This window comes from Desmodus rotundus, chromosome 12 (genome assembly GCF_022682495.2).
Source record: "Desmodus rotundus isolate HL8 chromosome 12, HLdesRot8A.1, whole genome shotgun sequence".
Classification (NCBI taxonomy): Eukaryota; Metazoa; Chordata; class Mammalia; order Chiroptera; family Phyllostomidae; genus Desmodus; species Desmodus rotundus.
The window spans coordinates 46,245,782-46,273,704 of record NC_071398.1 but is presented as its reverse complement, the minus strand read 5'-3'; the positions used below and the strand labels follow the sequence as shown (position 1 = coordinate 46,273,704).

The 27,923-nt window shown below is 52.8% G+C and overlaps 2 protein-coding genes and 1 non-coding gene across 4 annotated transcripts; 2 read left to right on the top strand and 1 right to left on the bottom strand.

Moving 5' to 3' along the window:
• Positions 1-74: 74 nt before the first annotated feature.
• ATF5 (activating transcription factor 5) lies at positions 75-4,118 on the bottom strand. Its single transcript, XM_045200310.3, has 3 exons — positions 3,983-4,118; positions 2,314-2,610; positions 75-1,403 (listed from the first exon to the last, which is right to left on the bottom strand). Exons 2-3 carry the CDS (start codon positions 2,489-2,491, stop codon positions 730-732), a joined length of 852 nt encoding a protein of 283 aa, XP_045056245.1. The 5' UTR covers positions 2,492-2,610; positions 3,983-4,118; the 3' UTR covers positions 75-729.
• NUP62 (nucleoporin 62) lies at positions 3,920-26,133 on the top strand. 2 transcript variants are annotated; one of them, XM_024566386.4, is made up of 2 exons: positions 3,920-4,057; positions 23,409-26,133. In XM_024566386.4, exon 2 carries the CDS (start codon positions 23,473-23,475, stop codon positions 25,018-25,020), a length of 1,548 nt encoding a protein of 515 aa, XP_024422154.1. In that variant the 5' UTR covers positions 3,920-4,057; positions 23,409-23,472; the 3' UTR covers positions 25,021-26,133. The 2 variants fall into 2 exon arrangements, with proteins under 2 accessions (XP_024422154.1, XP_045056244.1); XM_045200309.3 differs by lacking the exon at positions 3,920-4,057 and adding an exon at positions 14,774-15,203.
• On the top strand, positions 12,637-12,766 carry LOC112310250 (small Cajal body-specific RNA 24). The gene has a single exon (XR_002975363.1). It is a non-coding gene; the product is annotated as a small Cajal body-specific RNA 24 (non-coding RNA).
• Positions 26,134-27,923: the final 1,790 nt, after the last annotated feature.

Here is a 27,923-nt window from a genome sequence, read left to right as displayed (position 1 = left end):
TATCTGTTATTTTCTTTATTATCATTCTTGTCTTTGGCGTTCTCCAACGTCTCTCAGAGACAAGACACATAGACTGGAAGAAATTCCTCATTTTATTTCCACCACAAGCCCCCAAAGGATCACTCCCCCCACCTCCCTTGCCTAGATGCAGCCCCTGCCCCAGCACCTTCACAAAACACTGATCTCCCCCCAGAGCTAAAACGGACACCCAGTCACCCACTATGGCCACACCCACCCTGCCTGCTCCCCGCCCCCACCTCCACAGCCACCGGCTCTGTGAACTTGGCCACCCTTGGGCTCCCTGACCAAATGTAATTCCCAGGGTCACCTGGCTTGCTTCTTTTGCTTATTAAATGGGCGCCATTCTTAACACCCTCCCTGACTTACTCCCCAGGGGGCCCTTCTGCCCTCGTCTGCGGTCATTCTGCACAGCCTCCAGGCCTCACTCCGCTGTTCCAGAGACCAGGTTTCCAAGCTCTCCCCTGCTCCCTGAACTCCCCGGGGCCTCGGTCCCTCAGCTGTCACCTGAGAAGACCAAACATGCCCTGGTTCTGGGGAGGGAGAAGGGGGGCAAAATCAGAAACACACAAGAGAGGACACAACGATAAAAGGAGAGAGAAAGGGGGGAGGTTGGAAAGCAGCTGGAGGCAGAGGGAGGACAGAGGGACTCTTCCACCTCAGCCTCAGAGACAGAGACAGCGCCCCCTACAGCCCAAAGCCCCAGCCCATCTAGCTGTTGTGGGTCCTCTGGCTCCGGGCCTTGTACACCTCGATGAGCAGATCCTTGACGTACTGGATCTCCCGCTCCACAGACTCAGCCCTCTCCCGCAGCTCCCGGTTCCGTGCCTCCAGCCCTTGGCACTCACCCTCCAGGGCCTCACCCTCTGCCCGCTTCCTCTGGCGGTACCTCAGAGCAGCTGACTTGTTCTGGTCTCTCTTCTTTTGCTTGCGGTCCCCTCGGGTGGTGGCAGGATTGGGGTAGGGGGCCGGGCGAGAAGGTGGAGGAGGAGGAGGAGGCTGCTGTGCCGGGGGAAGGGGAGCCAACCCCACATCCCCCTGCCCAGCCTCGTTGCGGCAGTACATGACCAGTAAGTCAAGGGTATCCAGGACAGGGGGCTGGGGGGGGTCAAAGGTAGGGAGGGGGAGGGGGAGAGGAAGGGAGGGTGCCGGTGGTGGTGGTGGTGGCAGCAGCTGTGGCGATGGGGATGGTGGTGGGAGAATCGGGGCATCAAGGAAGAAGTCTTCCATCTGCTCCAGCTCCTTCTTGAGGAGGGAGGCCATGGCTTCTAGGTCAGGCGGGGGTGGGGACGGTGGGGGGAGGGCACCTGAGGATAAGGGGGGCTCCAAAGGGAGGAGGGCAGTAAAATCAACCCGCTCAGTCATCCAGTCAGAGAAGCCATCACCTGGGGGATTGGAGGAGGACAGAGTTCCTTGAGTTCCTGGTCTTCCACCCAGCTGGGTGCCCACTCCTGTTTGCTTCATTTATCTCATCGAGTAAATCCACCAACCAGCCAATCAGTCTACCAACCCACCAATGCATCACCAAACCAGTCAAGCAAGCAACCAACAATCAAACATCTAACTAACCAACCAACTAACCAGCCAATCAACTAAATAAATCAGGCCACCAATCAATCAACCCTATTAACCAACCAATCAACGAACCAGTCAACCAACCAATGACTCAAACAGCAGTCAACCAGCCATCTCTTCAATCATTCCAACATCCTCTTTACTGATTAACCTACATCTATAGTTTCTCTGGTTTACTCTCAAGTTTATCTTAAAAAGCAAACTAGGTATCACATACACAACATACCCTGCTTCATCTTTAATTCATTAGTTATTGAAAACCCACTATGTTCCAAGCATTTGAGGCACACTAATGAAGAAAGTAATTTCTGCCTCAGGGCCTTTGCATATGCTGTTTCTCCACCTGAAAAGCTCTTCCCTTCCCATCCTTTTAGGCTTCAGCCAAAATGTTACCCACTTGGTGAGGGTTTCCTGGCTACCCAATCTAAGCTAGGTCCCCACTGTCATTTTTTAGGTCAGCTACTAAGCATTTCCCACTTATCCCAATACCTCATCATTTAATTTGTCTTGTCTGCCTCCCCACTGGGGTGCGAGCTCCAGGAAGACAGGGATCATGTCAGTCTTGTTCCCAGCTATATCCCCAGTACTTAAAACAGTGCCTGGCATATGACAGGTGCTCAACAATTATTTATCCAATGAATAAATGAATGAATTCTTCCTTTTTCTACTCTTCCCCGCATGTCCCAGCCCACCCCACCCACATTCTTCACCTGCCCTTACCTGCCAGGGGCTCTCCCCCCCCTGGAAGCCCGCCCTCCAGGGCTCCCCCAAGGACCTCATAGGGACCCTGGGGGGCAGGGGCCAGGGGGAGTTTCCCATAGTCTACGAGCCAGCCCAGGCCGCTAGCTGGGAGTACGGCCCTGTCCAGCTCCAGCCCCAGGGTCGCCAGGAGCGACATGGCTGCAGCACAGGCGCTGGGCACAGATGGCAATGAAGGAGGCTGCACCAATAGCTGGGAGGAGACTCTGGATGTTGCTCAGTTGGGCGAAGACAGGCACCACGGTGAAAGTGGAGGACCTACACGAGTGAGACAAAAGTGGGTGGGGTCACAGGCCAGCCTCACTCACCACCAGAAGTCACAGGGTAAACACGCCACAACCCCATATCCCCAGGGTCCTCCTCCCTCTCCCAACTGGGCTTGGGGCTCCACCTTGCCCTCTCAGAATTCTAAATTTGTCGTTTCTTTCCCCAAATCCCTGAGCCCTATCCACTCCTAAGGGAATTCTCTTTATGCCTGATTTACTTTTCTCCAAAATTCCCAACACCCGATCTGTCCAATACAGAAACCTAATGGTCTCCCAGGGGAATTTCCTTTAGCACCTCCCACCCACACCATAATATTACATCATGAAAGAAGTCAATCCCAGGGTAATCTGCTTCAGGCCACACCTCTGTCTCTAAGAATCCTTCCATTAGGCCCCACCCCCTCCATGGGTTCCATCTCAATTCAGTTCCCAAGGGAATTCCCTCCCCACCCCCACTGCCCTGCCCTTTCAATGTTATCCATTCAAATCCCATTCTTTCCTTTGAGAACTCTGCAATGACCTGCATTGTCCCTCCAAATCCCGCCCCATTGTTTATCTTGGCCCCGCCCCTCCCTGATGATCCCCTAGTCCCCGCCTCTTTCTCCAATCAGAGCCCCACCCTTCATCAGAAATGTTCGCTTAGCCCCGCCCCCTCTCACAATGGCTTCCGTAAGCCCCGTCCTGCGCAACGGCTGTTATCCTAGCTCCACCCCATCCTTAACAGGTTGTCTCTAAGCCCCTCTTTCCGCCCAATCTAAACCAGCACCCGCCCTAGCAAACGCCTGAATGAAAGGGAGGGAAGCTGTGCTGTGCAACTAAGCAATGTGGAGCACGGAGGGTGGAGGGGACCAGCGGAGTACAACTCCCACACCCTCCAACCTTCCATCTGTAGCTGCCTCGCCGAGGGCCAAAACGCATGCTCAGCCATTAGGACCGTCCCGTTGCTCTCTCACTTCCTCCCTCTTGCGGGTTACTGCGCATGTGCAGCTGTTTACAGCCAGCCCTTCACAAGTAAATACGGACTCTGGTGCGCTGAGGCGCAGGAGCAACGGCGAGGGGACAGAATGGTTCCAGGAGGACGGGGTGGAAAACCCTCTCCGAGGGTTGTTAATGCGCCGGCGCAACCACACCCGCGCCGTCTCTACACCCCAACATTCTCTGGAATTAAGAACCCTCCTTCACCGTCAGGCCGAGTGCGCATGCTCGGCCTCGCCCCGGCGCCCGCTTTCCTTTTTCTGCGCCTGCGCGACCGTGATCCCTCACTCTCGTCCCACCCCCAACCCCCACAAGCCTGGTCGTGAAGGCCGCGAGCTTCTAAAGGGCGGGAAAGGCAGTTGGAGCGGTGGGGACGAACGGTTACTCACTCCATGGCTGCTGAAAGGAAAGGCAGCGGCGGCCTCGGCTGAAGAAAGAAGGTGGGAGCGGAGAACGCAGGCGTGGTGAGCACAGAGAGGGGCAGGGGGCGCGGAGGGGTCGCGACTACAGAGCCATGGCCGGGGCTATGCGGGCAGAGCTGGTGTCGCGGTAGCGGCAGGAGAGATCGTGATCTGACGTGCTGTGAGGATGGGGAATGAGGTGGCCCGGGGGACAATAGACAGATATACCGGGGGGCGGCGCAGCACCGCCCGTCCGAATCCTTCCGCGCCCCGCCCCGCGGAGGCCCCAACCGGCAGATGGGCCTAATTCGGAGCTCTCTTTTCTTCGACCTGGGATCCAGTCCCCTTTTTCTTCTGACCCCGGAGGTTCTGGCTCTCCGTTCCCTGTGCTCTGGGGTCCATCTCCCTCCTTCTGATAGTGGTTCCGGCCCCTTTGCTCTTTGACCCTGAGACCAGCACTGCTTCATTTCCCATTTACTTTCCTCGGCCTCACGAATTTCCGGCCAGCCACACGCTGGTGTCTTCATTCCCCAACTTCCATCTTACTCCGAGAACCTTTTTTGTGGGTTGGAGCCCCGCGAGAGTCATATCCCGCCCTCCATTCAAATCGCAGACCAGCTGTGGTGGCCTTGGGCAAATAACTGAAACCCTCTGGCCTCAGATCGGGAACTGTCTGTAAAATGAGAATAATCAACTCTACGTGATGGAGTTGTCGGTGAGAAAGAAATCAGTCGATGCTTGTGAAGCCCCACACTCAGAGCCCAGCTCATTCATGTCTGTTCAATGTATATTATTGTTAATAGAAACTCTGGGGCCCAGTTTTCCCCACCCCCACCCCCGTGAGAGCCCCAGACACTTGACCAACCAACGCCTGCTGATAGACCCTTCTTGTGTCTCGTTCACTCCTCCAAGGTGGCAATTTCCAGCGACCCCCACCCTCACCCATTCCAAATGTTGGGTGTTCAGCCCCATCCTGACCCAGGGATGCAGGGAATCAGGCATCATGGCCCCCTCTCTGCCCTTTTCTCCTTTTGCTTCCTGCCTTCCCTCAGCCGTTGGCCACGGCACCGCTGTCAGGGCCGCTGGTTCATTCTTCTGCCCCTGCTCCTCACCCTGACTTCCTGAGATGCCCTCCACTGGGTTAGTCTCACAATCCTGACAAACACAGGGAGATCTGTACATCCACTTATTAGAAGAGGGAGCTTCCTAGCCAGGCCTTCCCTGTGCACTGGGTCCTCCACCAGCCCAAGTGCCCGTGGGCCTTCCCTCTGGCGCAGAAACTTCTCTTTCTCACCCTGCATCCAGCCACATCAGGGCATTACACCTGGAATTCAACCGTCATTACTTGTATGGCGGTTATGGGACTGAATTAAAACCCACAGAAGGTGGGGGAACCCTAATCTTGAGAGTTACGTGGGGAGTAAAGATGTGCAGGCTTCTTCCACCTTCCCTGAGCCGGCAGGAGGATCTGACCTCTTTCCCTTAGAACGCTTACGTCTGCTCTCTCAGTGTTGGGCACTTGTTCTGTATTTCCTTGAGTCGGTAGGGGCTGCGTTATTACCTAGGCATCACAGAGCAACAGTTAATGTCCTAGACTCTGGAGCCAGGTTGTTTGGGTTCAAACCCTGTTTGTACCCCACTTACTAGCTGTGTGATACTGGCCGTTTCTCTTCCCTGTGCCTCCATTCCTCATGGCTTTAAAAAAAAAAAAAAAAAAGGCCTGGTCGGGTGGCTCAACTGGTGGGAGCATTGTCCTCTGCAACAAAATGGTTGCAGGTTCGATTCCCAGTCAGGGCACATACCGAGGTTGCGGGTGCGATCCCTGTTCGGGACATGTATGTGAGGCAGTGGATCGGTGTTTCTTTCTCACATTGACGTTTTTCTTTCTCCCTTCCTCTCTAAAATTAATAAACCTAGCCTCAGATGAGGATTAAATAAACAAACAAATAAATAAGGCCATTAATAGTACCTACCATTTAGGGCTGTTTTGAGGATTAAATGAGTAAATCCAGGTCAAGCGCTTAGTTAGACTAGTGCGGGGCACGCAGAGGGTGCTGTAGAAGGGGTGGTTATTATTGAGGTGGATGTGTTTTATCTCCATTGCTAAGCAGTTAGTCCTTTAAAGCTACAACTGGTCTCCCGCCTTTTAAGGACTGACCTCCTACTTATCTGTAGAGATTTGAGCAGGGGGGTGGGGGGGTGGCATTCAGGTGGAGTGTTGGACAGGCTGCTGGCAGTAAGGAGGCACAGTTACACACACCTCTGAGAGCCTCTAGGTTATGCATGGGGACCAGGGTGGTTTTTTTTTTAACTTTTTATTTGGGAATTTTAGGTTTATAGAAAAATTGCAAAAAAGATAATTCAGAGTTTCTGTATGCCCCCCACTTAATTTCCCCCACTGTTGCCATCTTGCATTAATGTGGTACATTTGTCGCAGGTAAGGAGCCGGCATCTGTACATTTCTCCTAATGAAGTTTCAACTTTATTCTGATTTCGCTGGTTGTTCCCCAGTAGACTTTTTTGTTTCGGGTTAGTCATCATGTCTCCTTAGCCTCCTCTGGTCTGCAGCAGTTGCCCTGACTTTTCTCGTTTTCCATGACTGCTGCAGGCTGAGTGTTCTATGGAAAACCCCTCAGTCTGGTTTTGTCTCTTAGGCTGGGATTATGGGTCTTGAGAGGATGGATGGTCAGGTAGGATATTTTTTAATAACTGGAAATGAACTTGCTCTGTAGGCGAATCATGTTGCTGGCTGTGTGCAGTGTGTGCAAACTGAGAAGACATTGGGGGAGGGACCTTGGTACCCCTGTCCCAGTCCCTTGTACCTTTTTTCTCTCTAGCTCTTAGATCCCACCCAGCTCTGGTGCTGACTTCCCCACCCAAGCAGCCTGACTCAGTCCTGCTATGTGGGTGCCAGTTCTCACACTTAGCTCTCTAGCCCTTCCAAGCATATTCTAATTTATTAGTGGTAGGTCATCAATGGCTGCCTGTGAGCCCAGGTCTTGGCACCCTGAGTCTGCATCTGTGCCTACCCCTGACTCGGAGCTGTGGCCCCTCTAGGACTCAGATGCCTCAGCCTCCCCCATCTTCGCAGGGTCTGGGTCCCCCAGCCCTTTCAACTCTGAAGCAGTAGGTGGGGCTGCTGGGGACTTTTTGTCAGTTCGGAAGGACCTGCCTTGGGGAGTGAGGTGGCAGTTGCAGGCAAGTTGCATCACCCTGGCTCTTTGATGGGGGGGGGGGGGCGGGGGGAGTGGAGGAATTCTCTCGGGGCCCCAGGCACGCCAGGCAACAGGCTCCAGGTTAGCAGAGCCCTGGATCTGGGGGAGGACTAGCACAACAAGGGAGGGGTGTGGCAGGGGAAGGGGAGCAGCCACCTGTGCGCGACCCTGGGAATCCGAGAGGCTACGCCGAGAAGGATCATCACATCCTAGAGTCTCACCCACTGGTCTTGCAGGGGGCAAGACTGAGGCCCTGAGAGGTGAAAGGCATTTATATAATGACACTGCTAGTTGGAGCCCAGGCCTCCTCAACACTTTACACCAAGCCCCAGGGAGAGTCTATGGGCTCCTATTAGATCTGACCCCCAGCCCAGGCAAAGCCTGAGCCATCGCCTCAGGTTTGCTGCTGCTCAGGTGCCAAATTCTATTGATTGTGACTTGCTTCTCCCCATCCCCCCTGCCCTAGGGGAAGCCGTCCTCACCTGTACTATTGCAGCAACCCCTCGCTGCTTTCCCAACTCAGGAGACAGTCTGCCATGATGGGAAGGGCACTGAGTTTGCATCAGATGGATCCAGGTTCCCATCCTGAGCCCACACCACTTAGTCCTGGCTGGAGGCACAGACAGGGTCCTTACTCTGCCTCAGCTTCACCTGCCTTCTGCAGAGTGGGTCAGCGAGGGCTCTGGAGCCAGCCTGCTAGGTTCATATCCCATCTCCGCGGCTCCTGGGTCCCTTAGCCAGTGGCACCTCCTCCCTGATTCATAAAGTGGGGATAAGAGGACCCATCTCATAGGGTTCTTCTAAGGAAGCAGATCAGTGAGTGCGAAATTGCTAGAACGGGACCTGCTTAGTTATGAACATTAGTTATTTCTCTCTAAGGCTTGGGGTGCTGGGAGGACTGTGTGAAATGATGTACGTAAAGCCCGGCATTTAAGTACCTGGAGGATCTCTACACGTTTGTTTCTCTTCCCGTCCCCACCGCACTTGGTTCTGCTTTCACAGCTGCCTCACAGACAGATGTTTGTGTCCATGGCTGTTAACCTGAGCACTTGGAAGGCCGGGTCAGGACCCTCGTTCCCAGCGTCACTCCCCACAGCCCCCAGCCCTGTGCTGCTGCAGCCTCGGTGGACATCAGCTCACTTTTAAATGAGTTGCTCATGCACAGAGGCTGGGGAGTTCAGTAGCATTGTCCCTGAAGAGGCACGAGGGCAGGTGTCTGGGTTATGCAGGCCAAGGGGGCAGGAGTTGGAGGTGGATGTCCTGGCAAACGAGAAGGAAGGCCAAGGCCAGTTCACTCAGGGAAGGGGCAGCCCAGAGCATAGTCTGCCACATGGCCCAGCGGCTCAGAGTCCTCTGGAGCCCCTTCCCTCCCCTCACTCCGGCTGCTCCTCCCTAGGCAGAAGCAGCCACAGCTCTTAGCACCTAGTTTGGCCCTGAGCTGCTGTGCCAGCTCTGGCACCCTCAGTGGTCTTCTTCCCTATTCGCTTCTGTGCTCACCGCTGCAAGAAACTGCTACAAACTGAGTGACTTCAAAGAACAAACACTTACTCCCTTTCAGTTCTGGAGACCAAACATGTAACATGGGTCCACAGGACTGTGTTCCCTCTGGAGGCTCCCAGAGAGAATCCATTTCCTGGCCCTTTGCAGCTGCTAGAGGCCTCCTGCATTCCTCGCCTCGGGCCCCTTCCTCATATCACTCCAGCCTCTGCTTCCATAGCCACATCTATTTCCTCCTCTGCTATCCTTGCCCCCGTTATAAAGACCTTTGTGATTGTGTTAGGGCCACCCAATCACATCTGCAAAATGCCTTTTGCCATGTGCGGTCACATATTCACAGGTTCTGGGAACTAGGATGTGGACATCTTGGGGGGGGGGGGGTGCATTATCCAGCCTACCACACCTCCCCTCTTAGAGCCTCAGTTTCTAAATGCTGGGGCTACCACTGGGGTCCCCCCACTTGCATGTACCCGTGGGGACTGGCTATAGGAAAAGCACAGGGCCACCTGAAGGTAACTGACATTGTAGTGTCCTGGAGCTCAGGGTGCCGTCACTTACCACTCCTTGGCCTCCAGCACAATACCATACCCCCTTGTTGCTGTGGCCTCATCAGCAAAGTGAGGGCCAGAGAGAGAATAGTGGAAAGGCCTAGAATGGAGCCTGGCTCGGGTAGTGAGCCATCCCCACAGACCCGCAGGCCAGCGAAGCCCTGGGCCGCCCAAAAGACAGGTGCCGCCAGGGGCCTGGCAGCAGCGCCAGCCTAGTGGTGCCAAGCTTCTGACTTCACAGATATTCCCGCAAGACCAAGTTTTTAAAGGTTGGCAAGTGATTCAGAGAAAAACTAACAAACCATGAGTGTGGATAGGCTCAGGCTGCACGGGCAGTCCCTGACCTTTGTGTTCGGTGACTTCCCCCTCCCCAGATAGGAGCTTCTCCCTGCCCAAGGCAGAGAGCAAAAGGAACCCAGCCCTCCCGATTCCAGTTGTGGGTCCCAACCTTCTGTTGAACTGACCACAGTTGCAAAGGGACAGGGTCTGATCAGACTTGACCCAGACCCATAAAGTCCAGAGGATCCTCTTTGTGGGGAGCGGGGAAGGCGCTGTCTAGAGAAACGTCCTTGATGGTCGGGTGCCTGCTAAAGGGGGGCTGATGCCTTACTACCCGACCTGTCCCTTAGCAGCTGGCCACGCCCCCAGCCAGAGGCCACCAGGAACACATACAGTTGAGCAAGTTGAGTTTCTTGCACCTGGCAGCTAGGCAGGCCGCCCACCACAGGGATCTGAGGTGGCTGAGTAAGGGGGTGTTAGGACTTAAAGGAGCTGGGCTGGGTTAGGTGACCTTGGGTGGGGTTTAGGGAAGCAGGGACAAGTCCATCACGGTTATCTATCTCCTCCAGAGGTGGAGGAAGGTGTGGAGCTAACGCTGTGGTTAGTTAAGAAGCAGCCATCAGCATTTGGTCTTTTCTGTGCTTTGGACAACCATCTCGTTTTTGTCTCGGCCGTTGGGGTCAGAGGGGCCTCGCAGGATGTCGGTGTTCTGTGCATTTGCTTAAGTTCTGCAGCAGAGCCCTAGGGCAGGGGGAGCGGGGGAAGAAGCAGGACCAGGGGTGGGGTAGCCTGGGCCCCCTTCCCCATGTGTGGGCCATGGACACACTTCTGGGGAGACTTGGGCACAGAGGAAAATAGCAGAGTTCAAACCCAGCCAGCACCCACTGGGATGATCAGTCATAGTGGGAGCTGAGAGCAGCAAGGGAGGGAGGTTGAAGCAGAGGCAGGGAACCACAGGGCGAAAACCCTGCACGCACCCAAGGTCCCCCCTCCGCAGGCATGTGGGGACTGCCCCGTGGAGAACATGGAGGGTCTGTACCCAGCAGAGCCCTGTGCCTCAGCCTGGGGAGTTCAGGACCCCTTTGCGCTCCTGCCTGCCCCAGCCCCGAGCAGGAAGGGATTCCTGAGGGCGTGGATGGGAAAGAACTGCTGATGTCACTCTTCACTCCAAGCCTCCAGGAGTCCAGCCTCAAGTTGGGGGAGGCGGAGAGCCCTGAACTGGATGGAGAGTGAGACTTAAACTAGTCTGGAAGGTGATGGTGATGACCTGGGGTGTCATTAGAGAATGGGAAGGGGGTGCTGGACATGGCATATGATCGGGGGGGTTGGGGGACAGTAAAAAAAATGGCTCACTGGAGGGGCTCATGAGGCCCCAGCTTACTCTGGGGCCAGACAGCCTGGGTTGGTCCTAACTACCTGTGCACTTTTAGGCAAGTTACTTAAGTTCTCTTGACCTCAGTTTGCTCATCTGTAAAATGGGATTGCTAATACTTCCCACTTCGTAAGGTCGTGGGTCAGTGCAGGTAAAGCGCTGCCAGCAGGGCCCGGCACAGAAAGTCCTGGAACATTCGAGTGTGGCTGATACCAGGGATAAGAAGGGCAGTGTTTGCTTCTGATTCTCAGAACCAAAGCCACCCTGTACCAGCCTCTAGGGGCTTTCACCTGGATCCCAGAGAAACCATCTCCCTGGCAACCATCTCTGCTACAACCTGGCTGAGACTTTTCCCTCCCTCCCCCACTGATATCACAGCCTGTGGCCTGGGACTTGGTGTTGATTGCGGGAGAGCAGCTGGGGAGGGAGAACCTGTGTGTGCCCTTGTGTTTGAGCGAGTGTGTGTGTGTGTGCACACTCCTACTGCACTTTCTCTCCAGGTGTTGATGCTGTATCCATGCCCATCTTCACTTCCTGTGAAGGCCCCTGATGGCCTCTTGGCCGACAGGAGCGCTTCACGCCAGTCTCCTTCCCACCCCATTCTCAACCAGGCCTCCTCTTCCCCAGGCCACTTGTCCTCAGACGAAAGCACGCTCCTGTCTGCAGAAACCGCTCTGTCCAGCGCCGGCCCACCTCTGCAGCCCCGCTTCTGTCCTCTGAGCCCCTTCCCAGCATCCCATGCTCGCTTGGTTTGTTTGATGGTTTTGTTGAGATACCTTGTCGTTCACATCCATTTATTGCGTGTACAGTTCAGTGGGCTTTAGTACATCCACGGGGTTGTGCACCCATCGCCACAGTCTAGTTTTAGAGCACTTTCATCACCCCAGGAAGAAGCCCCATGCCCGTTAGCAGTCTTCCCAGTCCCCAGTCCTCCCACCCTGGGCAACCACTATTCTGCTTTCTGTCTGTAGATTTGCCTATTATTTTATCCACTTTTCAACTGGTAGACATTTGGGTTGTTTCTACATTTTGACTATTTTGAATGTGCACATACAAATTTTATGTAGACATATTTTCATTTCTCTTGGGAAGTACCTCAGAGTGGAATTGCTAGATTATAGGGTAACTCTTATGTTTAATTTTTTGAGGAGCTTCTAGGGTGTTTTCCAAAGAGGCTGGCCTATTTCACATTCTCACCAGCAGTGAATGAGGTGTTCAGAGTCTCCATTCTGCCAACACTCGGTATTGTCCATCTTTTTTATTCCAGTAACCCTAGTGGGTGTGACCTGGTTTCTCATTGTGGTTTTTGTTTGCATTTCCTTATGGCTGATGATGCTGAGCATCTTTCCCGCCTTTGTGTATCTTCGGCATCTGGTGGTTTCAACACTGGGCGTTTAACACCGTTCCCCTGGGCAGCAGGCCCTTGCCCGTCCCAGCTTATGCCTGGAGGTATTGATCTGATCCCTTCTAGCCCTAGCTACCATATTTTGTCGTGTCTAATGCTCACTTTTTTTGCCCAAATTTTTGAGGGAAAATAAAGATGCACATTATACATGGGTAGTGCCTGAAATACCTTGTATCTTTTGTTGTGTTTTGTAATTACTTGTTACATAAAATTTCTTGTACCACAGTATGTTCAAAAATAAATGCTAAAACTCATTTATAATACCAAAAAAACACACACAAGTATCTAAATGTAAATAAATAATTGAATTAAAAAATTAAAACAAGTGGACATCTACTTTTATTCAGTTTCTTCTTAAGGTGAAGAAAACTGTTTGTAAATGTCCTAGAGAAACACAGTAGGCTTCTGTTCACCTTTTGCAAGTAAAAAGGGTGGATCGTTCCACTACTGACATACTAAAAAAAAATTTTAATGAATAATTTTTTTTTCCTGAAAGTTTGGGCCGAAAACACGGGTGCATGTTATACACAGGAGAGCATTATATGCAGCAAAATATGGCGACTCTTCCACAGCCTTCAAAACATCCCTTCCTCCTCTGGGAGGGTTGCCGTGATCCTCCCCGGGGCTTCCAGGAGGTTCTAATCAAAGCTCTTCCACAGGGTCCGCCAGGTTGTCAATAACTTACCTCTTGTTCCTCTTAGTAAACTGAATTATGTGAAGGCAAAGACCTTGTCGCATTCATCCTGACTGACATTTATGTTGCTGTTGGACAAGTCACTTAACTCTCAAAGGGAGATACTATGAGCACCTTCCTCAGGTGGAGGAGTGAGAGCTAAACCAGCTAGTACACGAAAAGCACTGAAAGGGGGCCTGTTACAAAGGAGCCCCCGGATCCACTTCTTCCTTCGGCAAGGGTTCGACAGGGGGCCTGCGACGGCAGCAGCTCTTACAGGCACTGGGGGTACAGCAGTGGAGGCCACAGGCAGAAAGCCTGCCTCTCGAGGAGCTGACATTCTGATGTGTGGACAGACAGTAAACCAGACGGGTTGTATTTCAGATGGTGCTGAGTCCCAAGGCTAGCCAGGGAAGGGCTCACTGAGTAGGTGACATTTCAGCAAAGACCCAAGGGGGTATGGGAGTGGGCCATGGGGACATCTTGGGGCAGGAGGGAGTGTTCCTAGGAGAAGGAGCAGCAAGGACAAAGGTCCGGAGGCAGGAGTGCTTTAGGTGGGTATGAAGGTCAGCAAGAGGTGGTGGGGGCGGAGTGGGCTGATGGAAGCAGAGTGGTTGGTGATGAGGGTACCTTTTGGCTACTGTGAATAACGCTGTGACATTTGATCGTGTTTAAATAACACTTGGGGATTTTGAGGGCGGTGGCCAGGGTGTATTGTCTTTGCCAAGCACAAGGCCTGTTCTGTCCTCAGTCTCGGTGGATGTTTGTTGATGGAATGAATGAGGCATACTTGCGAATTACCCACCACGTGCTGGCACACAGTGGGTGCTAAGTGGTTAATCCTGTTATCATTAATTTTTCATAAATGCAGCTGGTGTATCCGATCGGCGGAACTTTCCTAATCTCAGGTGCTGGTGGGTTGGAGGGCAATTTGGAAGTCCCTAGTAACCCAAAATTCATTTCTGGGTCCCTGTCATGGAAAAATGTCTGTGCTCATTAGCACCATCTGAAGGCCCAAGAAGGTGTGTGTGAGCATGCCTGTTGCAGTGTTGTTTACAACAAAGGGAGATTGGGGGTGTCCCAAATGTCCATCGGTAGAGGTGTGGGTAAGTCAGCTGTGGGGTAGGCGTACAATGGACTGATTTAACGGCTTTTAATATGTCCTTACGGGTGTGGGGACCAGGGTGGAGGGCAGTGACCAAGGGGATCTTAGTTAGCTCTGTCAGTAATGTTCAAAACAGTATTTTAAAGAAAGGACTGAAGTATTAACTGCGTAGATAAAATTTAAACGTAGTCTTTGACTATAAGCCACAGAAACAGAGCAGTTCTTGGCATAAAAAGTAGAGGCCCAGCAGCACAGTATTCTTCAGATCTCTTCCAGTCACATTATGTTAAGATTGGTGGTTCTAGCCCTGGCTGGTGTGGCTCAGTGAATTGAGTGCCGGTCTGTGAATCGAAGGGTTGCAGGTTTGATTCCCAGTCAGGGCACATGCCTGGGTTGTGGGCCGGGTCCCCAACGGGGGGTGCACAAGAGGCAACCACACATTGATATTTCTCTTTCTCTCTTCGTCCCCCTCACTAAGAATAAATAAAATGAATTTTTTAAAAGAGTGGCGACTCTAGAATCTTCCTTAAGATCTCCCCTTCTGGTTGTTTTTGAACTTTTCTATGCATGTCTTACCTGATTTGTTTTCCCGTGGGGAAAATTGCTGTTTGTCCCACCACCTGAGCTCCTTTGAGTACAGTTCAGGGCCTCACGAGCAGTAAGGAGACTGTAATTGCTAATTAGGTGTGAAATGACTTCTTAGGGTAGAGACTGTATTTTCAAGGGAAGGAAGGAGAGAGAAGGTTGAGAGCCCACGAGTACCAGTGACATTTAGGCGTTTAAACAATAAGCACCTAATCTTGCAGTGACCCAGGAAGGGTCCCTTCATGGGGGTTGGCCAGGAGGGGGAACAAGGCAGGCAGCACAACAGGCTTTTCATGGCCCCTCGCCCTGAGGAGCAGACAGACAGACACACCTCTTTTTCCATCTCCTCTTCTTGGGTCTTGAATACTTAAATGCAAGTCAGTTATACCTGGAAGATCGGTGAGTGCTGGTCCTCCGAGAGGAACGGGCCTGGAGGAAGTTAGGACCCGAGTCCCAGGCGGGCATCTCCATTCCGCCCTCTCTGTTGGGGACACCTTGTACTGTGGAGGAGGAGCAGCCTTTACATGGAGGTGAGTGCTGAGGCTTCCACACTGCTGATTTGGCTTAGAGAGCTCTGGCCTTCTCTGAGGCTCCTGCACCAGGGCTGGCCATGCCCACCAGTCGGGATGGACTATGGAAGAGCCGGGCACAAGAGCCCAGGCCACCTCTGGTTCCCTCCAGTCTTCCCCCAACTCCCAGCAGCCTGAGTGAGTCTTTCAGAACATAATTCATCACACTCCTGCCCGCCTTTAGACCTTTGTGTTGCTGTCTCTGCAGCCTGGAAAAGCTGAGACAGCTGCCTTAGCTAAGATCTGCTTAGCAGGGCATTGTTACTTATCAGTGGATTTCCATTCTTGAAAGAAGGGCTCCCTGAGCTCATCTGTTCCCTGAGGAACAGATTTAAGAGATAAAAGTGTTTAAGAAGCAGCCCTGGCTGGTATGGCTTAGTGAGTGGATTAAGTGCCAACTTTAGAACCAAAAGGTCACCAGTTGGATTTGTGGTCTGGGCACATGCCTGGGTTGCGGACCAGGTCCCTAGTAGGGGGTGCAGCAAGAGGCAACCACACATTAATGTTTCTCTCCCTCTCTTCCTCTATCCCTTCCCCTCTAAACATAAATAGTCTTTAAAAAAAAAATGTTTAAGAAGCACAGTTGGTGGACTTTGGTGAGTAGCCAAGGAGTTCTGTTGGACTTATTGGTGAAACAGCACAGAGGAGGTCATTTCAGGCAGCAGACAGGGAGTTCCCGGTTTCCCCTTTTTCTCTTCTCACTTTCTTCTGCCCCCACCCCCTTCCCTCTCCTCTGGGCTGTCTGAGCCCATCGTTGCCCTTCCTCCAAGTCTTAAATAGTTAATTCCACGGGGGAAAGTTCCCACAGAGCCAGCGCCTGTCCTTCCTGGGCGCCAGCATTGTCGACAGTGCCGCCAGGTGGCTCTGGGTGGAATGCCGGGAGCACTTGCTCCCGTCACTCCTCAGAACTTTCATTAATGAGTTAACATTTCCTGGGCCTTGAGGATACATGTACTAATAAAACAAGCACCTGACTTGGATCAGATCATTTCCTCTTCACAAAGACCGTATGATTCACAAGCTCTAGTCCTTGTTTTATTTTTTTAGGAGACTGAGGCACAGGGATGGACCTAGACTCTGAGATCCCAGGGCTAAGAGTAGAGCAGCAGGGACAGAAGCTAACAGGCCGTGTCTTGCCAGGCAACTGACAGAAAAGGACAGGCAAAGCCCCCTGTCCTTGGAGTGCACATAAAGTCCACAGTCTGGACTTACTGATGACAGCTACAGGCCTGCTGCCCCAGAGCTCCTCCCGGCCCATCAGCGGACTAGCTAACCTAGATTCATATTTCTGAGCCCCACCGTGGAGCCCTTGTTACTGCCCTGGATGAAACAGAGTTTCTGTTACAAAAGAAGGGAGTGGATACAGGGGACAGCAGCTCCCCTGGCCCCAGTAGATGAGCCGCATTGTGGGAGGGTCACTGAAGCTTCTGGGGGGAGCGGATGAAGGGCAGCGGCGGGGTCAGGAAGGGAATCAGCATCATGGCTTTGTCATCCATAGAGGGACTGGCCTGGCAGTCTGCCTCTGTGACCAGCCCCCAACCCCACCTCCCCACAGCCTGCTGCCCCAGCCACCACTGAACAGAAGGTGGCCTGTTTGTGCCATGCCCTCGGCAACCTGTTGGCCCAGAAAACCTCAGTCATACTTTTTTTTTTTTAAGATTTTATTTCTTTAATTTTAGATAGAGGGGAAGGGAGGGAGAAAGAGAGGGAGAGAAACAGCAGCGTGTGGTTGCCTCTCACACTCCCCTTACTGGGGACCTGGCCCACAACCCAGGCATATGCCCTGACTGGGAATCAAACCCGTGACCCTTTGGTTTACAGGCTGGTGCTCAATCCACTTGAGTCACACCTGCCAGGGCAGGGTCCTTGCTTTTAATCACCTTGAATACTTGTTGCCAGTCCCTTCTTGCCTGCAAAGATTCTTTTGAGAAATCAGCTGATAGTCTTATGGGAACTCCTTTGTAACTCTCTGCTTTTCTCTTGCTGCTTTTAAGATTCTCTATCAACTTTTGGCATTTTAATTATGGTGTGTCTTGGTGTGGTCCTCTTTGGGTCCAACTTGTTTGGGACTCTCCGTGCTTCCTGGACTTATATGTCTATTTCCTTTGCCAAATTAAGGGAAGTTTTCTTTCATTATTTTATCAAGTAAGTTTTCAATGTCTTGCTCTTCCTCTTTTCCTGGCACCCCTATGATTCAGATGTTGCCACATTTGCAGATGTCCCAGAGGCTTCTTTTGCCATGCTCTTTTTTTGAATTCTTGTTTCTTCTGTTCTGATTGACTGTCTATTTCTTCCTTTTCTTTCAGTTCATTGAATTGAAACCTAAAATCCTTCCCTTGTCTGTTGGTTCCCTGTGGATTTGTCTTTATTTCACTTAGTGTAACCTTCATTTCTTCCCTTATGCTTTTGCCATACTCACTGGGCTCTCTGATTATCCTGATCACCAGTGTTCTGAACTGCCCCCTGATAGGTTGACTATCTCCATTTTATTTAGTATTTTTTCTGGGGTTTTGTTCTGTTCCTTCATTTGGGCCATATTTCTTTGTCTCCTCAATTTGGCAGCCTCCCTGTGTTTGTTTCTGTGAATTAGGTAGAGCTGCTTTTACTCCCTGTCTTAGTAGTGTGGCCTATTGTAGAAAAGTCACCTGTAAATTGTGGGGGCAGAACCTTAGGTAATTTCCAGGGCGGGGCAACTGCTTCACAGCTTTGTGGCTCTGTTGGGGTAGGGCTCAGAGAGGGGACAGTGCCACTGCCTGGCTCCCGGAGGTCTGTCCAGCACTTGCCCCGTTTCCAGTCATTTCACCCACTTCCCATATGCAACTGGCATCCTTACAGCTGCTGCCCTGGTGGTGAAACCCAGAGTGGGTGGGTTTGCGTATGTTCTAAGTCTGTCTGGGCCCTTTAAGCGGCAAAAATAAAGCATTTTCTTCCTCCACCCCAACCCCCACTGGTTTTTACAGCCAGAGGTAACGGATTTTATCTTCCCTGGGCTGTGCTGTCTATCCTGGGACTGGGATCACTCGCTCCCAACGTGTCCCTCCCGATTTTGTCCACCACACGTGAATGTGGGACCGTCTGTTCTGCCACCCCCTCTTCCTGCCACACTGCTTCTCCACGACTCAGACCCTCCTACCTGTCTGAATGTGGCTTCTTTAAATCCCTGCTTGTCAGACTTCATACAGGCTGGTTTTCTGACAGTTCTGGGTGTTACTTGTTTTGATATCTGGTTGTAATTCTTTCTGTGGTTGCGCAAGGAGGCGAAGGTGTCTACTTACACCTCCATCTTGTAGGGAAGTCCCCCTACTTTCTCTTTTGTTCCCCACACTTAGCCTCTTACATCATGATGCGTGATTTATTTGAACATTTGTTGTTTTCCTCTCTGCTGGACTGTAAGCTCTGTGAGAACAGGGTCTTCTCTCATTCACAGCCGTATTTCCAGGCCTTAAACAGCTCCTGTACATAGCAGGTGTTCAAAAGTATTTGTTGAAGGAAAAAACGTTGTACTGCAAAGAATTTGTTTACTCTCTAACTGCATCTTGGGAGATGGGCCTTTTTCCTCTGTGTCGTCACTATGGTACAGAGTAGATACTAAAGTGAGGAGTTGGAATGGCAAATGGACCTGGGCGAAGCTGGAGATGACAGCAGAGAACCCGGGTGCTGGCTCTGGGACGGGTTGTGTGTATAGGTCAGAATCCCGGGTGGGTCTTTCTCTGACGTCCCTGAGCCAGGGAGGCAGGCAGATGTGGTTTGAAACATTTGAGTGAATGTGGAACCTTGCGGCAGTTCCTCCCCCCAGACCTCGGATTCCTCGTGGGTGAGCTGGAGATGGTTGCAGCTGTGGCTGTCCCGCCGAGCGCCAGCCCAGGCACGCACTCCGCTTTTTCTAGGAAAGCACACTTCAGTTTCTGTTCCTCCTGCTTTCCCGCAGCGCCATCAGTTTCTCTTGTAGGAAAGCGCACCACTTTGGTAAAAGTAAGAAAGCCTACGTCAGAGCTCATGATAGCGTGTGTTTGTTCAGCTGCATTTGTGGGAAATTCCAGAAGGTCTAGTTGTTGATGGTTTTGTTAACTGGGACAGATCCTGCAGACCATCACTCTGTTTTATCTCGGTGCAAACGTATACGTTTCCCAAATTGGGGTTCTCTGTCCCCTGTGCCCAGAGTTCTGTCTGGCTCAGACCTTGAGCTCTTGGCCCAGGCCATCACCCAGACCCCCAGCCATCCACCTCCAGCCTCTTCAGTGCGTCCCTGCACATGTGTCTGAGCCAATAGCGTGGCATTCGTGGCTCTGCCAGCTCCTCCCCCTGTATCACACAGCACAAAGGGAGTCACACAGACAGCGCTCAATCCTGCCAGCAGCGATGTGTGACCATGTACAGACTGTTTTCCACGAGGCAAGCCTTGTGGAGAGGGTTTTTATTAAAAGTCAGTCACATTTTTTACTCAGTCTCCAGCCCTTCCAGAGGGTCAGGCTGACATACCACGTGGCTCAAGGCCTCACCTTAAAGACACTCTGTCGGGTAGGACACTCCAAGGACTTGGAGCGTCCCTCCCAGGAGCCATCATGGGCCAGTCCTGTGTTTGGGATGCGAAGGGTGTGGACAGCCCAGGCCCGCTGAGTACCCTCCACTGCACACACACTCCCTCCAGCCACTCCCAGCCACTGGGCCCCCAAAACACCCCGGCTCCAGCCTCCCTCCCTCTTTGCCTTCACCAGCCCCTTCTTCCCCGTCTCCTGGTGGGTCCTACATCCTTCAACACTAGCTTAGATATGTGTTTCCTGGAACCCGGGCCAGGGTGAGAGCCTTGTCCCTGCTCCCAGTTCTGACACAGCCCTGCCCCTGCCTGCAATCCTAGTATTGAGGCTGATGCCTGCTGTGTCTCTGACTGCCTGTAGGACAGAGGCCGGGGCTCAGTAACCTCTCTGGGCCTCACTGTCCTGGTATGTAAAGCGGACCTGCTCCAGATGGACCTGCTTTTGGGAGCGAGTGAACAATAACGCATCTAAAGCACATGGGTGGCCGAGGCAGGATTGATGTGTGTTTGCCGTTATCAGTCCCTGGCATCTGGGGTGGGAAACCGATGAGGCATTTAGTAAATGACAGACCATGAAACAGACAAGCCACCACAGAAGGTGGTTTTTCTTGCGGTTTTTTAATAGTATAAAAAGCAAAGACTTTTTTATAAACGTTCTTCTAGAGAATTTTAGCTGCAACTTATTAATAGCAAAAGCTCTAGGGGGCTGAGGACCTGAGAACTAAGATCCGTGGGTGGCTGCTAACAACAAACTTGAACTTGAGGTGGCTCTGCTATGACAGGTGTGTCCTCTCACATGAGAAGGACTCTGGTACAGGGCTGGGGGCCTGTGGGTCTGGGGCCTCAGACACTTGCTGTGGCCTCCCGAGAGTGAAGAGGCCTTTCTCAGAAACCCTCAGATGAGTTTTGTAAACACGCCAGGGCCAGGATTCTGCCCCCAGTGGGACAGCCATCGTCCGTCTGGCTGTGGTCGGTGTGCCTTTTGAGTGCTCCTAGGAGGTGCTAACAGGCAGCGGGCTGAGATCTGCTGGCATGGACTGAGCAGACCCGCTGGTATCACGGGGAGCCCTGGAGTCCTCTTCCCAGAAGCACATGGCTGTGTGGAGGAGACACCCCGCCAAAAACAGGGTTCCTGGAGGAAGACAGATGGTGAGGCGGAAGTTGGGAGGGGTGGTAGCTATACTAGGCTTCTTCTTACTCAAGTTAGGAGAGGATGAGGATTCTCTTAACTTGAGGAAACTTAAAAAAATAAAACAGCCTGAAGGAGGAGAGGGAGAGCCCTGGCCGGGTAGCTCCGTTGGTTAGAGCATCATCCCGACGTGCCAGTGTTGTGGGTTTGATCCCCAGTGGACGCATAAATAAGCAGAACAATAAATCCCCTCCTGTCTCTCTGTCTCCCTCCCTCCGCCTTTCTCTGACCCTCCCTTCCTCTCTCTGTCTAAAATCAAACAAAAATTAAAATTAAAAAGGAGAGGGAAGAAGAAACAGGACTTGTGGGCATCTTCTCTGAGCCAGGCCCTTGGCTTCTCAGTCATGATCTTGTTTATTCTTCATAGTGGGAGGGGTTTGTCCTTCCCATTACAGATGGGGAAACTGAGGTGTAGAGGGGCTCGGGAGTAACTTGCTCTAAGACCTTCAGCTAGTAAGTGGCAGAAGCAGAATTCAAACTCAGATTGTTTCCTGGTGTCTGGAGACCACCTTCATGCCTGAAACAGGGAACAGTTTTGAGGCTGAACTACCTCTGCTGTTTTAGATAAAGGGAAAATAACATGGGGGTGTTGGATGGCAGCTGGGGTACAGGACAGCAGCCATGCCCCAAAGGGGGTCTTCTTCCCTAGGACCCACCTGGAGGAGTAAAGGGGGTTTGCAGTCCAAAAACTGGAGTTCAGGGCCCGCTGTTGGATGAAAATTGGCAAGTTACTCCCATCTGAGTCCCTCTCCCCCATCTGTGTGCCAGGGCCAGCATCCCAGCCTCCCTGGTAAGTGGTTGGGAAGCCAGCTGAGGAGTGCCCGTAGCACAGGGCCAGGCACGCAGCCACAGCTGGGCGCTCACAGGGCCTGCTGCTGAGTTAGCTCTTCCCTGCAGTCCTCCCTCACCAGCTTCCAGGGCCCTGCCCAAAGTGACAGTGTGGGTGTGTGTCTGGTACGGCAGCAGTGGCAGGGAGCGCCCTCACTGGTGCTCGGCTGTCGGCCACACCTCAGCGCTGTAGCTGCCACCTGCTTTCCTCGTGATGGAACTGAGCCTCAGAAGTATGCTGTCCCTTGTTTGAGATCAGTGCTAGGGAGCCGCAAGGCTACACGTCACTTTTATCAGACACTTGCTGCCTCCCAGCTGTATTAGTTCTGCGGGTGTTCTCACATACCATCACAAACTCAGGGGCTTAAAGCAATGCACTCCCGTTCTCTTACAGTTTATAAAGATCAGGGGTCTGAAATTCCTCTCACTGGGCCCAAACCAGGGTGTCAGTGGGGATGGCTCCTTCCCACGGCTCCAGAGGACAATCTGTCCTGGCCTTTTCCAGCTTTTAAAGGCCACGTGAAGTCCTTGACTCATGACCCCTTTCTCTGTCTCCAAGTTCAAAGTACATCACTCCCATCTCTGCTAGCATCATTTCGTGGTCTCTTCTCCAGTCAGTTGTCCCTCTGCTCTGTTTTATACGCACACTCATGATGACGTTGAAAGCCCATCGTTTAACCCATGGATGCTCAGCGCATGACCCCAAATGGCCTCTGTCCCTGCACCCTCTGACCCTTTCCGCAACCAACCGTTGATTTTTCAGCTAACAGATGGCTCTGCTCGGTGCTTTTTCAGTTAAAAATTACAGAAATCTGGTCATTTTAACCTGAATGGGGATGGTGTGGGGACTTGCTCTGTCTTCCTTCCCCTTGCCCCATCACTCTCTCTGGTGGTGGCTGAGAGGATGGTGGGGTGCCCCGGGTGCACATCCTGTGTGCCCTGCACCTGCAGGTGGGGGAGGCCGTCTGCCTTCTGACACATGGGGAGAAATCTCAGGGGAGGCCTCTAGTTGGCCAGTGGGGTCTCCATGTCTCCTTGAATGAATCAGTCACCATGGCCACGCCCTCTGAGCACTTGGGTCTCATGCCCACCCCTGAGTTAGAAGAAGGGTAGGCATCACTCCAGCATACTCTCGGTCCTCCTTAATGATGAAGGTGCTGTACAGCTCAGCTCTCCAGGGTCCGTTTCTGTGAGGTCCAGAAGGGCGCGCAAAGGAACATTCCCAGCTCCCTTCCCGCTGGCAGTCAGCAGGGACACCTGGGGAGCAGGTCCTAAAGGTGTCGTTTGGTGTGCTTCTGGTCTCGCTCACCAGCAGCTCCTCGAATCTGGCTGCCTCCTCGGGCTGAGGTCAGTCGCAGTGCACAACAGTGGGGCTCCCGCTGGTGCTGAACAGGGCAGTGCATGGCCCAAGCACCTCTGTCTCCTAGCGCCTGACCCCGGCTCCTTCTTTCCTGGTATAGTTAGCAGAGTCTGGTTAGGAAGAGGGAGTGGCCGCATGTTAGGATTGTCCAGTCCCACCGCCCTCCAAACCGCGCTCCACCATGCCAGTGAGGTTGCCTTTCCGAAACTGCCATCTGATCATTGTCACTTCCTCTGCTTTAAAAATCTCCCCAAGGTTGCAGACCCTGACGGATTTGCTTTGGGAGCCGGAGTAGCTGCTGCCACCGGAGTCAGGAGCCATGAGCGGGTTTAATTTTGGAGGCAGCGGGGCCCCCACAGGCGGGTTCACGTTTGGCACCGCAAAGACAGCGACAACCACCCCTGCCACTGGCTTTTCTTTCTCTACATCTGGCACTGGCGGGTTTAGTTTTGGGACTTTGTCCCAGCCCGCAGCAAGCGCCCCGTCTACCAGCCTGTTCTCGCTCACGACCCAAGCACCAGCAGCCCAGACCTCTGCGTTCAGTTTTGGAACCACAACGCCTGCCGCAGGAGGAACTGGATTTTCCTTAGGGATCAGCGCTCCAAAGCTAAGCTTGAGCAATGCGGCTGCCACCTCAGCCACAGCCCAACCCAGTGGCTTCGGGCTTGGAGGCAGCACCCTCACCAACGCCATCTCAAGCACCGTCACCTCCAGCCAGGGCACGGCATCCACCGGCTTTGTGTTTGGCTCCACCACCTCCTCTGCTGCTCCGTCCACCACACCCGGGGGCTTTTCCTTCACAGGTGGGAGCACGTCCCAGACTGGGGGGACTTCCACTTTCAACATTGGCTCAATGGGGAGTTCAACCCAGCCCACAACACTTGGTGGATTGGCCTTCACTCCAGCCACGCCGGCAGCCACGGGAGCAGGAGCCACACAGCCAGCTGCTCCCGCACCCACTGCTGCCACCTCCAGTGCTGGGCCCACGCTCTTTGCCTCACTAGCTACTGCTCCAACCTCATCTGCCACCACTGGGCTCTCCCTTGGTGCCCCAGCAACCACAGCTGGAACATCTGGGACTGGAACGCTGGGCTTCAGCTTAAAGGCCCCTTCTACCACATCCACAGCTACATCCACTGCTGCCGCTGCCACCACCAGCAGCAGCTTTGCCTTGAATCTAAAACCCCTGGCACCAGCCGGGATCACCAGCAGTGCGCCCACCACCATAACTGCTCCATCTGGCCCCAGTGCAGCCAGTGGGGTGTCCACCAGTCCAGTGATGACCTACGCCCAGCTGGAGAGTCTGATCAACAAGTGGAGCCTGGAGCTGGAGGACCAGGAACGGCACTTCCTGCAGCAGGCCACACAGGTCAACGCCTGGGACCGCACGCTGATCGAGAACGGGGAGAAGATCACTGCCCTCCACCGCGAGGTGGAGAAGGTGAAGCTGGACCAGAAGAGGCTAGACCAAGAGCTCGACTTCATCCTGTCACAGCAGAAGGAGCTGGAAGACCTGCTGAGCCCACTGGAGGAGTCAGTGAAGGAGCAGAGTGGGACCGTCTACCTGCAGCATGCCGATGAGGAGCGCGAGAAGACTTACAAGCTGGCCGAGAACATCGACGCACAGCTGAAGCGCATGGCCCAGGACCTCAAGGACATCATAGAGCACCTGAACACGTCCGGGGGCCCTGCCGACACCAGCGACCCACTGCAGCAGATCTGCAAGATCCTCAATGCACACATGGACTCCCTGCAGTGGATTGACCAGAACTCGGCCCTGCTGCAGAGGAAGGTGGAGGAAGTGACCAAGGTGTGCGAGGGGCGGCGCAAGGAGCAGGAGCGCAGCTTCCGCATCACATTCGACTGAGCCCAAGGCTGGCTGCAGGGCCCGTGGGTTCTGGGGGTGTTCACTGGGGGGATGCACAGTTACTGTCTAGCTTTTGTTTGCAATGAAATAGTTGTCTGATGGTCTGTTTCTTTCAAACAATTGTGCTGTTGAGAGAACTGTTTTTGTGATTTGACGTTTCGTATTAACAAGTGGAAGTATTCTGAGTGCTCTGGTCCGGGCAGCAGCTGGGAGGTGTGCTGTCTTTGTATCTTTCACGTGTCCCCGACCCTTCTACCACTGCAGCCATCCACTTCATCCCGCTTGCTCCAGCCGAGTGCTGGAGAAGTGCCCATTCTCCCGAGAGCCGTGTGTCTCCCCGCCAGGGTTCCCTGGGCAGCTTCTCTGTCTAACACGTAGTCGTAGGAGTAAGGCTGGGAGACAGCAGATTGGTCTAAGATGTGGACATTAGCCACCCATGCAAAGTGACACGTGACTAGAACAGCGCGATAGTGAACTTCACAGGAGACAGGTCGGATGAGGGGCTTGAATGAGGTGTTGAAAAAGGGTCAGACTCGAGCCGGGGGACTTCATGTTGCCTGGGGGACACACCTCCTCAGCTTCCCTGTCTCTCTCTGTTAGACCTCACCTCGGCCACCCCAAAGCTGTGTCAGATGATCGTCCTGCAGTCCCCAGGTCACATGGAGCTTGTGCCTTTGGTGACTCTTGCCACCCCATATTGTGCTGACTATTTACTTCTCTGCCTCACCGTTAGATTGTGAGCCCCTGTGGGCACGGGTGCCTCTCGCTCCCCTCTGTGTTCTTAGCACAATCCCCGTCATATTTATCGAACAAAGGAACAACAGCAATGAAACCCAGCATGAAACGTTAATCCACAAAATTCCTGCTGAACAGGTGACGGTGGCAGAGGCAGCCACAGACTTGGTTCTGAACTTCCCGATGCCAAAGTGAGCCTAGTCAGGTACGGGGAGATCCACGGTGTCCAGAAGGCAGAAGCCAACCAGCTGTATCCCAGGTGTCTTTCTCGTTTGTCTTTACACCTCGCTGCACTCTGAAATAACCTAGAACTGTATGTTGCTTTCCTAAATAAAATAAAATTTTCTGTGGAACAAAAATACGAGCTGCCATTAATGTGGATAACTTAAAAGGAGAAAGCTGGGTTAAAAAGAACAGGTTCCAGAAGACTGAGGCAGGATGCTGTGTGTCTGGAACTCAGAAGCGAGGCAGACTGAACAGTCCATTGTTTACACACTCATACACACAGGTTCAAGTCCCTGGGTCCCTGTGGTACTCATGGCAGAAGAGGAGCATGTGGGAGAGCCTGTCAGAGGTGATGTGCTGGGTCACCAGTCACCAGCCCTTAGGGCCACAAGCGTTCCTCCCACCATCACCTGGGGCCAGATTGGGTGATGTTCAGATAAAGCCAGTGGAGGGAGGTGCCAGCAACCTCACTGGCTTCTGCACAAGCTCTGCCCCCTACAGCGCTGGCCTTTGTGCGATACTTCATCTGTGACCCATATCTGACTCCTCCTTCCACCTGAATGTAGGGGGTGGGGAGAGGCCCGGAGTCCCCCTAGAAAGTAAGGAGTAGTTTGTATCTTACCTACATTTATTCATTCAACATCCATTTGTGGAGCCCCTGCTACATAACAGACCCTGACCTGGCCCTAGGGGTTACAAAAATGATGTTTCTCTGTCCTGTAGGAGGTCCTGGCAGGGGCCGAACAACTGACAGAAGAAAAAATTTTCTGCCCTGACTGGTGTGGTTTAGTATGTTGGGCATCATTCTGCAAACCAAAAAGTTGCCAATTCAAACCCTGGTCAGGTCCGTGGTCGCAGGCTGGGTCCCCAGTTGGGAGTCCTGAGAGGCAACCCGATCGATGTTTCCGTCCCTCTCTTCCTCCCTTCCCTTCTCTAAAAATAAATACTACAGAAAAAAGTGTTCGTGTACTTGGCACTTCCAATGGATATACCTATTATTTTGCACATTAAAACTTTCTTATATCCCCTTGCCATCTCTAGCAGCTGCGCATTGAAGAGCAGAAACAAAGATACTCTAAGTCGTTGCTATGTCTGAGCCATCTGTGGAAGCTTAAACTCCGCCTGAGCATCCTCTCATCTACCTATAATGGAGTTGTATGAGTAATTTACAAGGCTCTAGGGCTCTAGGTCCCAAGGTCTTGTCCCGAGGAAGAAAGTACTTGTCCGGGAACACTGATTCAGGAGTGCAATTCAGATGCAATTGTGGCATCCACCCTCCTCCCTCCACCCTACTTTTTTTTAAGGTTTATTTTTTTCTCATTCAACAGAGAGGGAAGGCAGACAGAAACATCTATGTGAGAAAGAGACACCATTGGCTGCCTCCTGAAAGAAGAAAGAAAAAAAAAAACCACTTTCTTATAGTTGTAATTTTTTTTGTATTTAAATTTTTTTTTAAATGTTCCAATTATTTTTCCCCACATTCCCGAGTATCGTGGACACCCTACTTTGAAGAACACAAGCAGTTATAATAAATCGGACAATGGCCATGCTGGAGGGGCAGCTCCAGTGCCCTGGCACCGTGGGGGGAATGGCCCCAGCAAGCTTCATGGGTCCCAGGATTGCAGCGGGGGCAGCGGCGGACCGGGTACCCAGCAGGTGACAGCTCCGTTGTAACTCCACTTTCCCTTTCCAGGAAGAAAACAAGAGTGCCCCCTTGCCAGTGCAGACAAATGGCTTCTGCTTAAGTTCCTCTCCATTGAGTAAAGGTGAATCTCCTCCGTAAGCTGCTACTGCCTTTCTTCTCCCTGGTTAGGGATGAGTGGCGATTGGATTGATGGTTGTGGCTTTCTTTTCTTCTCAAACCCCGTAACAACTGGGATAATAATGGCCCAGCCCCTTCCCCAGGATGCGGCCTCAGCCTCAGGCACAGCTTGGCATCAAGG